Raw genomic sequence first — 14,708 nt, 5'->3', positions numbered from 1 at the left:
TATGTTACGTTATAATTATACTTGTGGAGCCGCAGGTTTGCCTCTCTTTCGTCCACTTTTGTCTCTACGCAACGTTACTCGGCCTCGCCTCTCCTTCACTGAACACAACTCCCCCTCCCCCATAGCTTCACCTGCAGGCAATGACAAGATGAAAGCGGAAAATCTCCGTTAGCGAGTTACCGTGCGTGGGGCTGGACGTCAACGTGTTAGCGAGCTAACCGCGCTAACGACATGCAGCCAGGAGGGGCTGCACGGCCTAAAATCCTTTCATTTTCTCAAAAATCGACAGTGCGCCTTATGTATGAATTCTGGTTGTGCTTACTGACCGCGAACCGATTTTATGTGGTACACAGCGCTCAGCAATCTGTCAAAAAATGTTTTAATATGACTTTGCTAAGCTACGGAGCTGCACCGCTTGATGGATTGTCGGAGGATTACGGCTACCGAGGAGGAGCCTCGCGGAGTGATACGTACTGTGTGTGTATAAGGACCACAAATGGCACCTGTTCAGAGACGTGGTGCAGCTGTGAAATCTGTCTCTTTGTTATTACGCTCAGCGTCTATTAGTTTACATTTTGACTGCACAATTGTGAGCTTTTTGTTATGCACAAAAACAACATTGTTTTCTTTTATTTATGGACCATGATTATTTAATAAATGCTGATAATTTATTTTTGAGTAATTTCTTCATGTACATCTACGCTGTATGTAAATAAAAGTGCCCGTGTGACATCTGGGACACAGTGTGACTAAGAACTCTCTTTTTGTTCTTAACTTATGGCTTTAAAAAAAAAAAATCGAGATATATATCTTATATCGCCATCCAGCTAAAAAATATCGAGATATGAATTTTGGGTCATATCGCCCAGCCCTACTCTTGACGTCACATTTCTGGATTGACTCGGCTCAGCTGGAAAATTTGCGATAACGATATAACCGACGATATAATTGATGGGAGACAAAATACAACTCCACAACATTACTAGCGCAAAAAGACAACCTTCCATTTATTTTCACTTAAACAAGAAGCTGGTTTTTATGTACATTAAAGCTTTATAAAAATGTAACAGTGCAAATGCAAATTCCTTGCTGAAAGTTTAACCAAAAGGCATTTCCAGTAGAAATGGGCTGACATATCCTGAGCATAACCATGTATAATATCCACTGAAGTTAAAAAGAGGTGCTTTGCAACATTAAACTGCAGTACGTATTTTTCGGACCATAAGGTGCACGGGATTATAAGGCACTGCTCATAAAGACGCATTAAGTGAAACAAAACAGGCAGATAAGCCAAACTTTACTCATTCTTCTTGCTTCCTCCACTTCTGTACCATTGATTCATTAATGTTGAATTCTCTCACAGCTACTGTTGTTGCAGTATATTAATGACTAACCTCTATATTGTGGATGGATTATCTCAGTTGTTCTCCTGACTGAAGTTTGGTCCGTTTACAGCATCCTGCCATGCGATTGCATTTGTCTCTAACCATGAAGAACCTTCACGTTAACTTTTATAAGTGGAAAAGTGTTAGTGTTCGTCCTCTAGCTTCACTGTTTATGTTATGCTAACATAGCTGTGTCGCTAGCGATCACGTAGCACATCATTATATACCAGCTAGCCCAACTTCAGTAACCCTACAAACGTCACTGCTGTTTAGTTTCCTGTCTTCATTTATGTTGGAAGTGATAGCAGAGCTGTACGTTTGATTTTTTTCAGAAATCTCTCAGTCAGAACATGCTATATCATGCTTAGGTAACTAGCGAAACTAGCGAGCTAACTTCCGCTAGCTTCCTGCTAACTTCTAACTCCGTTAAATGTAATAACTTTTGTTTTCATGGATGCCTGGAAGTTAAACTTTATAGTTACACCTGGTAAAGCAGCAATGCTGATCGTTTTATTAAAGATGAAAGAATTTAGACAGTTTTTAACTCTTAGTGATGCTGCAGTGTTGTTTGACCTGAAGCATACGGAGTTTAGGACCCAGATTACTCCCAGATTTAAGAGCATCTTAGTCCGACGGCCGCTTGCATGTTCTGCAAAAAAATGTGCTTTGTCGTGTATCTGACGGACAAACACCAAACCAGTTCCACATCACTGAAGTTGCACCATTTTTACAAACCAATTCTGGTTCATTTGTTTCACTCAACAATCGGCCATGTGCGTATGAAAACAAAGGCACTGCGCATGCGCGTTTTACTCATATTCTATCGCGATATTTCATTTTCCTATCGTTGCCTAACATTATACCGGTATTACCGTGAACGGTATAATATGGCCCAGCCCTACTCTCAGTTCTTTGGTTATCGCCCTCTTCGCGCCAGAAATGAGGGGGCCCCCGTTAAACGCATCACATTAAAAAGTAAACATAGAAACTTACTTTTTAATCTCAATATAAAAGATATTAAGTACACAGCTTTTAATTTTCATGTGTTTACAGGTTTCACGTTTTTAGTTTTGTAAATGAACGTAGTTTCTACAATCCTATAGAAAAGCTTACATTCTTCTATGGGATTATTTGGTCCGGCTTGACATTGTAATATGATATCTAAATAAGCTACAGAAGGTTCCTGAGAAGTTAATTAAAACTCATTTAATTATGGGCAGGAGCAACGGCATCCATGAAGGACCAAGTTATCACCATGGTTCCACCATTCATTCACTACACTGTTTCTGAAGTTCATTCGCATTTTTTTGAGCGTGCGTGTCTGAAAACAGATCACATAACCACATTAGACAACTGCACCATCTGTACAAATCCACCTTAACCTCCCTAAATTTGCAGCTAAATCCCATTGATAATTTACGTATTAATGATGCTCTAGAAACTTTTTAGAACACAGATAGCACTGAGACGCGACAACACCTCGCAACACTCACAAAATCTATACACCGTAGTAAACCACACAGCTCTCGACACAAATCACCAAAGCGAGGAACTCAGTTTGAATGGGAATAAGTGGATTCGAAATAAAAAAAACACATAAATTTAACAGGCTACCTGAGTGGGTGTTATTCAGCACTTTTGAATATTATTTTAAATTAGACTGGTACCACAGACCGATCTTTTGGATGCTCTTGTGATAACACGGAGAACATTGAAGTGAACAGTGCATGCACACTCTTATGGCCCGTTTTTTTTGGAAGTAATATTGCACTTAATTGTATTTCTCAGTAGTCTTTGTTAATCAGACATTTCAATTGTTATAAAGGGACAATTAATTCTATGACTCTGTGGTGGCATCTGTCATTTTTTACAGTGTGGTATGTTGGAGCAGCAGTTTATCGGCAGCTGAGAGGAAGAGGTTGGATAAACTCATCAGGAAGGCCAGCTCTGTTCTGGGATGCACCCTGGACCCAGTGCAGGTGGTGGGAGACAGAAGGACTCTGGCCAAAATAACATCTCTGATGGACAGAGTCTCCCACCCCATGCATGTAAATGTTGCTGAACTGCAGAGCTCCTTCAGTGACAGACTGCTGCATCCTAGATGCATGAAGGAGCGTTTCCGCAGGTCCTTCCTCCCTGCAGCTGTCAGACTGTACAATCAGAACTGCTCCCAACAAACATAGATGTTACTAAGCCCGGCTAGCCTCCTTCCACCTTCCCCAAGCGTTCACTATAATACCTGAACCAAACACAAACATCATTATAGACTCTCTGTACACATACAACAAACTGATTACATATAACAAAGGCCAGGCATTGCTTTAACTACAATAGCGCATACATAAAACTGCATAGCTAGTTGTTTTAGTTTAAGTCGTTACTTCACTCTACTATCTGGTACTCAAGAGGATAAAATGTTCTATTCGCCCTTTACTAATATCATTTAGAGCATTTCTCTATTTTAAATATCAATAACAGGATCATAGTTAATCGCCATCTTTATCTTAGGTAACCATTTGTGCTCACTGTGGAAGAATAATGTTTACAAAAAAGGAATAGTGGGTACAACAATTATGGAGATTGGATTGAGTATTTCTGATTTCGTTGTGTGGTTTGTTTGTAGTTTAATGAGGAAGTTGATAACGTGTCATTGTGTTGTATCTATGTGTTGCATCACGCAAGCCATCCCCTCTGGATGCGTGACTCTAACAAAGAGAATAATAAATGCTTATCTATCCTCTTGAGTACACCCTGTGCTGCAGAACACACCCCTCCGTTCAGCAATGCTTTAGCGTGCTAGCGAAACTGAAGTAGTGGTGGCAGTAGTTGGGGACGCGCCAAAAACTTGTGTAACTACAATGTGAGGCGGATTTAAAGATAAAAAAAACCCCTAATAAACCTCAGCAGATAGAGAAGTTTTTTGCGAGACCGTTGTATGCTCTCGCGTGTTGGAAGAAGCTCGTCCATCCGACCGCCAACGCAATGTGCGCTGTTCCCTACATCGTGGTATTGACGCAGTGCATGAACCTCAACACAAGTCTGCCATAATTCAAAATGGGTGACTTTGACGTGCTCCCGAAAGTTTCGAATGCAAAGAGTCTCGAGTGCCTGGCTCGGTACAAGAGTGGATTGCGTGTGAATCAACCTAAAACAAGCGGTATTGTAAAGCAACTCGAGCGCTAGGTTGGACAACATCCGAATGGCAAAAAAACCAAAGCCCAGAACACGTCTGACATGTTTACATTGCGTTCACCAAAGCCGATGGGGGCTGTGCTATGCACGCGCAGCGAACATGCCGTCAACCTCCTGTGTTCACTCCACACTGACGGGAACTCTCACGCTGGAGTCCTACCAGAGCTGAGGAATATGGAGAAACAAAGAAAATCACTACGGGTTACGCTGGCCAGAGCTGAGGAATGAGAAGAAAACACTATGGGGTGGAGCAAAAAGGTGGTGGTTAGGAAAGGCAGCCACAAATTAGCCTGGAGACAACTAATCACATCAATGGCATTTGCTGACGCAAATACCTCCCACTTTACCCAAACAAAAAGAAAAAAAAATTAAAGTACAAAACCAAGGGGAGGGAGGGGGATGTACGAAAATCAGTGTGAAGGCCTGAATGTGGTGTGACAGATTATTACCTAAAGGGTTGAGATGGGATGTTTACTGCCTGATTGAGGCTGCTCGAACAGCAGTAAAAGCAGAAGTCCCAGCTGCGCGCGCATTAAAAACCAAGCCGCGGTTATCAGAGCTGAAGCACTTTCCCATCAAGCGCAAACATCAGCTTGTGTCTACAGCGGTGGCACGCTGTCAGAAAGAGTTTCCCCGGCGACACAGGGGAGGCATTTGTCATTAACCCGCCAAGCAGCCATTTAACACAAGTGCGTCTACGAGTGTCAACACTCGTTTCATCACACAGCTTCAAGCAAACTCGCCTACCTGTATTGCCACCATCTAGTTGCCATTAAAAGTGAATCCTTTCAGTGGTGAAGTCCTCAAACACGGCGCGGAGTAGGTAGAGTGGTTGTCATATGACAAGCCCCGAAAACTTCCTGGCGACCACGGGCAAAAAGATGGCGAGCGGGTGTTTAAAAGTGGGAAGCAATAGGGATTTTTCAATCGAGACCCGCCAAGCAGCCATTAACTAAAGAGGCAGCGGCTTAAAGGAGCAAAAACCGGAGCGTTAGCGGGAACAACAAGACACCTGCAGAGTAACTGGGCATGCTCAGGTAATTTGCTCACCAGCCTCTCCTGGGTCATCCTCCTTTAGGAGAGCTGAGCTGAGGTTCCCGATATCTTCTCTGAAGAAACTCGTGTTCTCCAGACCCGAAACAGGCGACGTGTACATGCTGTTAGTCCAATCACTGTCGTCCAGATTCTACACACACAGAGCATCATTATGGAGTTGGCAATGAGTTCAACATAAATATGATTGTAAGTAATACATCATTAGGTTCAAGCAGAGTTTGACAAAACTGATACACTGAAGGTCTGGAGTATCTGAGCAAGCTAACTGGTCAGCAGCTGGCCTGTTTGGGTTAGTGACGACAGCATTTCCACCAATCACAACTTAACTACCTAAACAAAACCCACACTAATCAATATGTTTTTTCTGCTGTCTGTATTTTCACATTAAAGAAAGTTTGCGACATCACTGACACAAAGACACCATTCTTTGTGTCATGGAAAACAGTGGAAGTGCAAAGAACTCACGTTTTCATTTATTTAACAAAAATATATATACATCAATAGAGAAGTGTGTTTCTAAAAAAACAATTCAAAAGAGAAACAGTATGTAGTGTTTCCTAACCAATACAATGAGAATGCTCGTTCAGAGGTGGCGTGTGTTGGTAGGGAGTCAATGTGAGTCACGAGTGCCTCTGGGAGCTATAAATGGATGAAGAACATTCTTGAAATCTGAGGAGTAAACTGAGAGAAAAGGTCGAATGAAAGAGTGAGAATAGTTGGAGATTTAGTCGAAATATAAATAAGCCAGTCCTGTACCTTAGAGTGAGATAGGTGAGTGAGTGTACTTTACCGCCTGCTGAGGGTGAAGCATTCCTGAGTTACCAAGGGACGCAGCTTGGTGTCACTGTTGGAAATGGACAGCAGACCATGCTGCTACCAGAAGCACTGAGCGTTTGAGAGTGTGTGCACCATGATTAGCACACACTCCAGAGGATAAAACAAAAGCACAGATTCTACTCAGAAAATATGAAACACTGTTAGTCAAAGTACAGCTTCCACCATCTATAAAAACACTCCCAACGATCAAATAAGCATTCCAGTTACAACATGGTCTCCAGCTTCTTCCTTATTCTTCACTTTATAACTCCAGTCTGAAAACAACCTCTCCTCCACCCACTCTGTAGCGAGTGCGAGGCTGTCAATCAGTCGTTCCGGAACTATCTTTCCCTTATTTGCTGTTTATTAGCAACTATATCAATAATAATTAATTAAAAAGTGCCACTTTTTTTTAATCTGTAAATCAACACAAAAAAAAAAAAAGAAATATAAAAGAAAAACTAATCACCACAACCCCTCTCTTCATGTTCATTCCTATCCTCTTTTTACCCGAATCAACCGAAAGATTGCTGATAATCGTCATCATGATACCCAGAATCTCTTGCTGGGATTTTAGGATTTGTTTCACTTGCTTCATACTACAGATCTAACCATGACTCAATAATCACAACAATTTCTGCACCATACAATAACACACCAACGGGAGCTCATTTATAATCCAACCCATACACCATGTCCCACCTGGACTGTGTTTATGCGTTTGTGTGGAAGCTCCACCAAATGAAGCACTCCAAACCAACCAACATTGATTGAACTAGGTTATAAAGCCCTCCAATTCTGAGACTCCACCATCTAAAATGGACAAGACGGGACAAATCATCAGTTTAAATCGTAGGGTTACAGGTTCCTGTTCCCATTTTAGAAAGGTGAATGTACCATAAAGCTTGCAGCTACATTTCCACCTTTCCCCTTTATTAAAAGACCCATCAGCAGCTGCTGGGTTGAGTGGGTTGGTGTAGGGGCTGGACAGGAATCAGGTTAAAGTCTTTCTGCAGCAGGATACAGGCTACTTTCTTCCTCCTCCTGCGGGCAGCAACCGTTACCTCATCGTCTCGAACCACCGGAGACGGCAGCTCACTCTGAGCCCTGAAGGACAAGATGAAGCACAAGAAAGCACCTTACCTAGAGAATTATAAACATATTAATGTATGTGCAGTTCAGAGGCTTTTACATCACTGAATTTACATCTTTTTTTCTTTCTCTGTTCTCTTTAGGGGTTGCGATATTAGATCATCTCCCTACCCATCATCCTTTCCCAAAAATTCTCCTCTCCAAGTCCACTTTTACACCATCCGTGAATCTCCAGAGACCATCCTCAACATCCTTTGTCGAATATATGCACCATCCCTCCTCTGCACATGTTCAAACCATCTCAGCCCGAGCTGTCCTTGCATCTAATCCTGTCCATCCTGGTCACTTCAGCTTGACAACCTATGTGCCACCGTCTCCAAACCATACATTTTGGCAGGTCTCACTAAGATCCTGTAAACCTGCCCTTTCGTGAAGCCATATTGCTTCTTGCTTTTTAATCACCTCACTTCTTAGCTTCAGCATCTCTTTCCCCAGAGCTTCATGGTATGGCTCATCATCTTTATCTCTCTGTAGCTGCCACAGCTCTGGACATCAACCTTGTTCTTGACATTATATGTAAATCTTTAAATTACTAGAAGCAGTCAAAAGAAGACAAAAGACAATTTAATTTTCTAATCACTTGTCAAAGGTTACTGTTAGGTTCAACACAAAAAGCCGTGGCACTTCCCGACGTTCTCTTTAAAAAACAATTTTAGTCACTGGCTTTAACTGTGCCTAAACTAACAAGAAGCGTCACAGTTCTATGTGAACCCATGCAATGTAAATAAAACAACTACAGCAAACAATTTTGCCACGATATATATAGCCGAGAGCATATCAAAAGTTAGTACTCATAAAACAACAACATACTGCAATCTTTATAACACTTAACGTAGTTCAGTTATAACCTCGTAAATCTATCTTTACGTAATACTTCCCTAATTGCAGTAGTTCTTCCAAAATACTGGCTGCTAACAGCTCTACTAAACCACTAGTTCTTATTTTATTCACCCTAGAAAGCAGCTCTTGTTACCGACTGTCAACTGTACCAAAACCAGAGCATTTAGCCGGTTAGCATCGCCACTCACTGTGAACGGCAGCATTAGCGCTGTTAGCATTGTTAACGTTAGCTAGCAAAGTTGAAGTCCCTGAATTTAGCACACTCGCGGACTAAATAAAAGGCCAATGGTCTGTAATCACCAGACACATGCCCAACTAACCATACATAAGAGTAAAATGTGTATAACTGCTGAATAACGCTTAAAAATAATGTTTTTACCAGTCCATAGCGGTGAGTTGTCAGTTCCCGCTTCACGAGGTTTAACGGGGCTGCTTCTTCTACATCTTTTCAATTCTCAGCAGACTGCGTCTCTTAATTCACACTGCTGCCCCCACGAGTTGTAATTAGATTGCATCCAGCCTTGTATATGTTTCCACTGTTTTTTTGTAAACTTAAGTGTTTTATTAATCATAGAAAAAAAAATCTAAATCTGATTACGTCCAAATCTATTGAATCACTAAAAGAGAACCTGTCTGATGTAAGCTAAAAGATCTCAAAGCAACACATAATGCCACGATATAAAGAAATGAATAAGAACCAAAGTCACTGACATCTATCAGTGTAGAAAAGGTTACAAAGATATTTCCAAGTCTTTGGGACTCCAGTGAACCACAGTGACATCTATTATCCACAAAACTTGCAACAGTAGTGAAAATTCCCAGGAGTTGTCAACCAAAAACTCTTCCAAGAGCCCATCAATGACTCATCCAGGAGGTCACAAAAGCCCCTGAACAACATCTAAAGAACTGCAGACCTCACCTTCCCCAGTTAAGTTGAGAGTTTATGATTCAACAATAAGAAAATAGCTGGGCAAAAATGGCGAGTTCCAAGGAGAAAACCACTGACCAAAGACAGGCCAAAGGCTAGTCTCATGTTAGCCAAAACACATCTTGATGATCCCAAAGTCCACAGAATATTTTGGGAAAAATATACTTTTAGAAGGTTTAAGTCCTGTTACACCTCACATAAAACTAACACCACATTTCATAAAAAGACCATCATACTAAACAAGGTTTCACACACACTCCTTCACTTAACTTTGGTTACACAAAACTCTTTCTCTGCGTTCCATGTGCGTATGAAAACAAAGGCACTGCGCATGCGCGTTTTACTCATATTCTATCGCGATATTTCATTTTCCTATCGTTGCCTAACATTATACCGGTATTACCGTGAACGGTATAATATGGCCCAGCCCTAGTTGCTACAATGGAAATTTAAGTACACAGCTTTAATTTCATGTGGTACAGGTTCACTTTAGTTTTGTGCAGGAGCACAGGATGGTCGGGTTGAGATCAATAAGCTACACAAGTCCTGAGAGTTGAGATAAACTCATTAATGGTGCAGGCCGGATCCAGAAGGACCCAAGTTAACTCACCATTTTCATCTTTGAATGATTTACTGTTAAAAATCTAACAAAAAGACAGAAATCATGTAACCCTAATTGCAGCTAATCCATGATTAAATCTGCCGTAGAACAGACACAGACGCAGCCCCACCACACTAACACCAGTGAACATCCAGGGAGTGGACATTGACATAGTGGACTCGTATAGGTACCTGGGTGTTCATTTGAATAATAAACTAGACTGGAGCCACAACACTGATGCTCTTTACAGGAAGGGTCAGAGCAGACTCTACCTGTTGAGGTCATTTGGAGTCCAGGGAGTGCTTTTAAAGACCTATCACTCTGTGGTGGCATCTGTCATTTTTTAGTTTTGTATATTGGAGCATCAGTTTATCAGCAGCTGAGAGGAAGAGGTTGGATAAACGCATTAAGAAGGCCAGCTCTGTTCTGGGATGCACCTGGACCCAGTGCAGGTGGTGGGAGACAGAAGGACTCTGGCCAAAATAACTTCTGTGATGGACAGAGTCTCCCACCCCGTGCATGTAAATGTTGCTGAACTGCAGATCTCCTTCAGTGACAGACTGCTGCATGCTCAATGCACGAAGGAGCGTTTCCGCAGGTCCTTCCTCCCTGCAGCTGTCAAACTGTACAATCAAAACTGCTCCCAGCAAACAGAGGTTTACATCAGCGCTGTAACTTGCACTATTTTATCAATCGATTCACACTTTAACCAGAGTTTGCCTCTTAATTTCATTTAAATCTATTTAATTTAATAACGGTACAGTACTCTGTTTTTGGTAACCATTGTCCTTGATGTAAATTTGTATAAATTGTGTAGGTTTCTGTTCTGTGTCTTGTTTGTATATGTGTCTTTCTTGCTGCTGTTACACCCAAATTTCCCCTTGTGGGACAATTAAAGGATTATTCTATTCTATTCTAGACAACCTGCAAACCCTCATCACTGTAACTCTTTCTTTTGTGTGTGGGTTAGCTACCTGGCTCTGTCGTATGACGGCATCTCTCTGGAAAAGCTGCTCCACTACAACCTTCTCGCTCTCGCTGGGCACCTACAAACACAAACAGGTAATCATTGCAGCTTCCAGAAGACTCAGATTCCTGCTGTGATTGTGTTGTTTACTGAAGCTAGAGCTCTGTAGTTTTAAAAGAGGCCAAAAACAATCCAGAACACGTTACTCACAACCATGTCTGTCATGAGGTCATCCTCCAGCGCCAACTGGACCCGATCTCTACATGAACACATTTGATTGTTGAAAGTTGAGCAGACAGCCAATTAGTTACAGAAAGTGAATCAGTGAATTAGGTACCTGTAGAGCGAGGTGATGAGCCTCCAGGTGCAGTTCTCCTGCTGCAGCAGCCAACGGACGCCAGCTGTTTTACTATTCTGACCCGCTCTGAGCACCACAGACTGCAGCACATCCACCTTAAGGCATGTGACGGAGGACAAGAGAGCATTTAAAATGAGCACAGCACAGCTTTCACACCACATCAAGCAAACTCGCCTACCTTATCCTGGCAGAGTGCCTGATAATCATCCAGTAGCTCAAACACGGCAGAGGAAGAGTGTTTCAGAAAAGCCCCGAGGAACTCTGGGAAAAGACTGGCAGCGGCTTAAAGGAGCAAAAACCGGAGCGTTAGCGGGAACAACAAGACACCTGCAGAGTAACTGGGCATGCTCAGGTAATTTGCTCACCAGCCTCTCCTGGGTCATCCTCCTTTAGGAGAGCTGAGCTGAGGTTCCCGATATCTTCTCTGAAGAAACTCGTGTTCTCCAGACCCGAAACAGGCGACGTGTACATGCTGTTAGTCCAATCACTGTCGTCCAGATTCTACACACACAGAGCATCATTATGGAGTTGGCAATGAGTTCAACATAAATATGATTGTAAGTAATACATCATTAGGTTCAAGCAGAGTTTGACAAAACTGATACACTGAAGGTCTGGAGTATCTGAGCAAGCTAACTGGTCAGCAGCTGGCCTGTTTGGGTTAGTGACGACAGCATTTCCACCAATCACAACTTAACTACCTAAACAAAACCCACACTAATCAATATGTTTTTTCTGCTGTCTGTATTTTCACATTAAAGAAAGTTTGCGACATCACTGACACAAAGACACCATTCTTTGTGTCATGGAAAACAGTGGAAGTGCAAAGAACTCACGTTTTCATTTATTTAACAAAAATATATATACATCAATAGAGAAGTGTGTGTGTCTTACCAGACTGCTGAGTGCGTTTCTGGGCGTGTGTGTGTATCGAGGCGTTCGGCCTCCTGGGGCCAAAATGGATGAAACATCTGGAATTCTGGGAGTAACTGAGAGAAACAGATGAATGAGAAGAGAGTGGAGATTTAGTCAAATATAAATGCCTCTGATACCTGTAGAGTGAGAGTGAGTGAGTGTCTTACCCGCCTGTCTGAAGAGTGAAGCAGGTGTATTCCTGAGCAGGGGCCGGGCTGGTGTCACTGTGGAAATGACAGGGCTGCCGCTACCGGGTGATGGGACTGATAGCAACAGTCAGGAAAACAAGCAGCTTCTACTTTATCAATGAACACTGTAGCAAACAGCTCCACACAACAAAACCCCAGATAAATTAAGCACTTCCAGTCTACTTATGCCACCATACTAAACACAGATGCAGGCGGCAATCAGTCGGTTTATTGCATTAGAAAGGTGAAATAAAATAAAAAAAATCCACTTTTTTTTTAATTTAAAAAAAAAAAAAAAAAAAAAAAAAAAAAAAAAACACAACCCACGATCAAGAAAGATTGCTGATAATCGTCATCATGATACCCAGAATCTCTTGCTGGGATTTTAGGATTTGTTGCACTTGCTTCATACTACAGATCTTAACCATGACTCAATAATCACAACAATTTCTGCACCATACAATAACACACCAACGGGAGCTCATTTATAATCCAACCCATACACCATGTCCCACCTGGACTGTGTTTATGCGTTTGTGTGGAAGCTCCACCAAATGAAGCACTCCAAACCAACCAACATTGATTGAACTAGGTTATAAAGCCCTCCAATTCTGAGACTCCACCATCTAAAATGGACAAGACGGGACAAATCACAGTTTAAATCGTAGGGTTACAGGTTCCTGTTCCCATTTTAGAAAGGTGAATGTACCATAAAGCTTGCAGCTACATTTCCACCTTTCCCCTTTATTAAAAGACCCATCAGCAGCTGCTGGGTTGAGTGGGTTGGTGTAGGGGCTGGACAGGAATCAGGTTAAAGTCTTTCTGCAGCAGGATACAGGCTACTTTCTTCCTCCTCCTGCGGGCAGCAACCGTTACCTCATCGTCTCGAACCACCGGAGACGGCAGCTCACTCTGAGCCCTGAAGGACAAGATGAAGCACAAGAAAGCACCTTACCTAGAGAATTATAAACATATTAATGTATGTGCAGTTCAGAGGCTTTTACATCACTGAATTTACATCTTTTTTTCTTTCTCTGTTCTCTTTAGGGGTTGCGATATTAGATCATCTCCCTACCCATCATCCTTTCCCAAAAATTCTCCTCTCCAAGTCCACTTTTACACCATCCGTGAATCTCCAGAGACCATCCTCAACATCCTTTGTCGAATATATGCACCATCCCTCCTCTGCACATGTTCAAACCATCTCAGCCCGAGCTGTCCTTGCATCTAATCCTGTCCATCCTGGTCACTTCAGCTTGACAACCTATGTGCCACCGTCTCCAAACCATACATTTTGGCAGGTCTCACTAAGATCCTGTAAACCTGCCCTTTCGTGAAGCCATATTGCTTCTTGCTTTTTAATCACCTCACTTCTTAGCTTCAGCATCTCTTTCCCCAGAGCTTCATGGTATGGCTCATCATCTTTATCTCTCTGTAGCTGCCACAGCTCTGGACATCAACCTTGTTCTTGACATTATATGTAAATCTTTAAATTACTAGAAGCAGTCAAAAGAAGACAAAAGACAATTTAATTTTCTAATCACTTGTCAAAGGTTACTGTTAGGTTCAACACAAAAAGCCGTGGCACTTCCCGACGGTTCTCTTTAAAAAACAATTTTAGTCACTGGCTTTAACTGTGCCTAAACTAACAAGAAGCGTCACAGTTCTATGTGAACCCATGCAATGTAAATAAAACAACTACAGCAAACAATTTTGCCACGATATATATAGCCGAGAGCATATCAAAAGTTAGTACTCATAAAACAACAACATACTGCAATCTTTATAACACTTAACGTAGTTCAGTTATAACCTCGTAAATCTATCTTTACGTAATACTTCCCTAATTGCAGTAGTTCTTCCAAAATACTGGCTGCTAACAGCTCTACTAAACCACTAGTTCTTATTTTATTCACCCTAGAAAGCAGCTCTTGTTACCGACTGTCAACTGTACCAAAACCAGAGCATTTAGCCGGTTAGCATCGCCACTCACTGTGAACGGCAGCATTAGCGCTGTTAGCATTGTTAACGTTAGCTAGCAAAGTTGAAGTCCCTGAATTTAGCACACTCGCGGACTAAATAAAAGGCCAATGGTCTGTAATCACCAGACACATGCCCAACTAACCATACATAAGAGTAAAATGTGTATAACTGCTGAATAACGCTTAAAAATAATGTTTTTACCAGTCCATAGCGGTGAGTTGTCAGTTCCCGCTTCACGAGGTTTAACGGGGCTGCTTCTTCTACATCTTTTCAATTCTCAGCAGACTGCGTCTCTTAATTCACACTGCTGCCCCCACGAGTTGTAAT

General features: G+C 42.0%; 1 protein-coding gene across 1 annotated transcript in view; it reads right to left on the bottom strand.

The window, feature by feature from the left end:
• The window catches only part of nup107 (nucleoporin 107), a 27,571-nt gene extending 12,865 nt beyond the window's left edge, over positions 1–14,706 (bottom strand). Inside the window, exons 1-9 of the mRNA XM_005921057.3 lie at positions 14,583–14,706; positions 13,235–13,317; positions 12,378–12,473; positions 12,190–12,284; positions 11,661–11,796; positions 11,474–11,577; positions 11,275–11,390; positions 11,148–11,196; positions 10,945–11,016 (exon numbers count right to left, since the gene is read on the bottom strand). Of these exons, the coding sequence (XP_005921119.1) occupies positions 10,945–11,016; positions 11,148–11,196; positions 11,275–11,390; positions 11,474–11,577; positions 11,661–11,796; positions 12,190–12,284; positions 12,378–12,473; positions 13,235–13,317; positions 14,583–14,590 (759 nt within the window). The 5' untranslated portion in view covers positions 14,591–14,706. The remainder of the gene's footprint in view (positions 1–10,944; positions 11,017–11,147; positions 11,197–11,274; positions 11,391–11,473; positions 11,578–11,660; positions 11,797–12,189; positions 12,285–12,377; positions 12,474–13,234; positions 13,318–14,582) is intronic.
• Positions 14,707–14,708: the final 2 nt, after the last annotated feature.

The sequence above is a fragment of the Haplochromis burtoni genome, unplaced genomic scaffold (genome assembly GCF_018398535.1).
Source record: "Haplochromis burtoni strain Fernald_Lab_line unplaced genomic scaffold, NCSU_Asbu1 Contig_44, whole genome shotgun sequence".
Taxonomy (NCBI): Eukaryota; Metazoa; Chordata; class Actinopteri; order Cichliformes; family Cichlidae; genus Haplochromis; species Haplochromis burtoni.
This window is presented reverse-complemented; position numbering and strand designations above follow the sequence as displayed.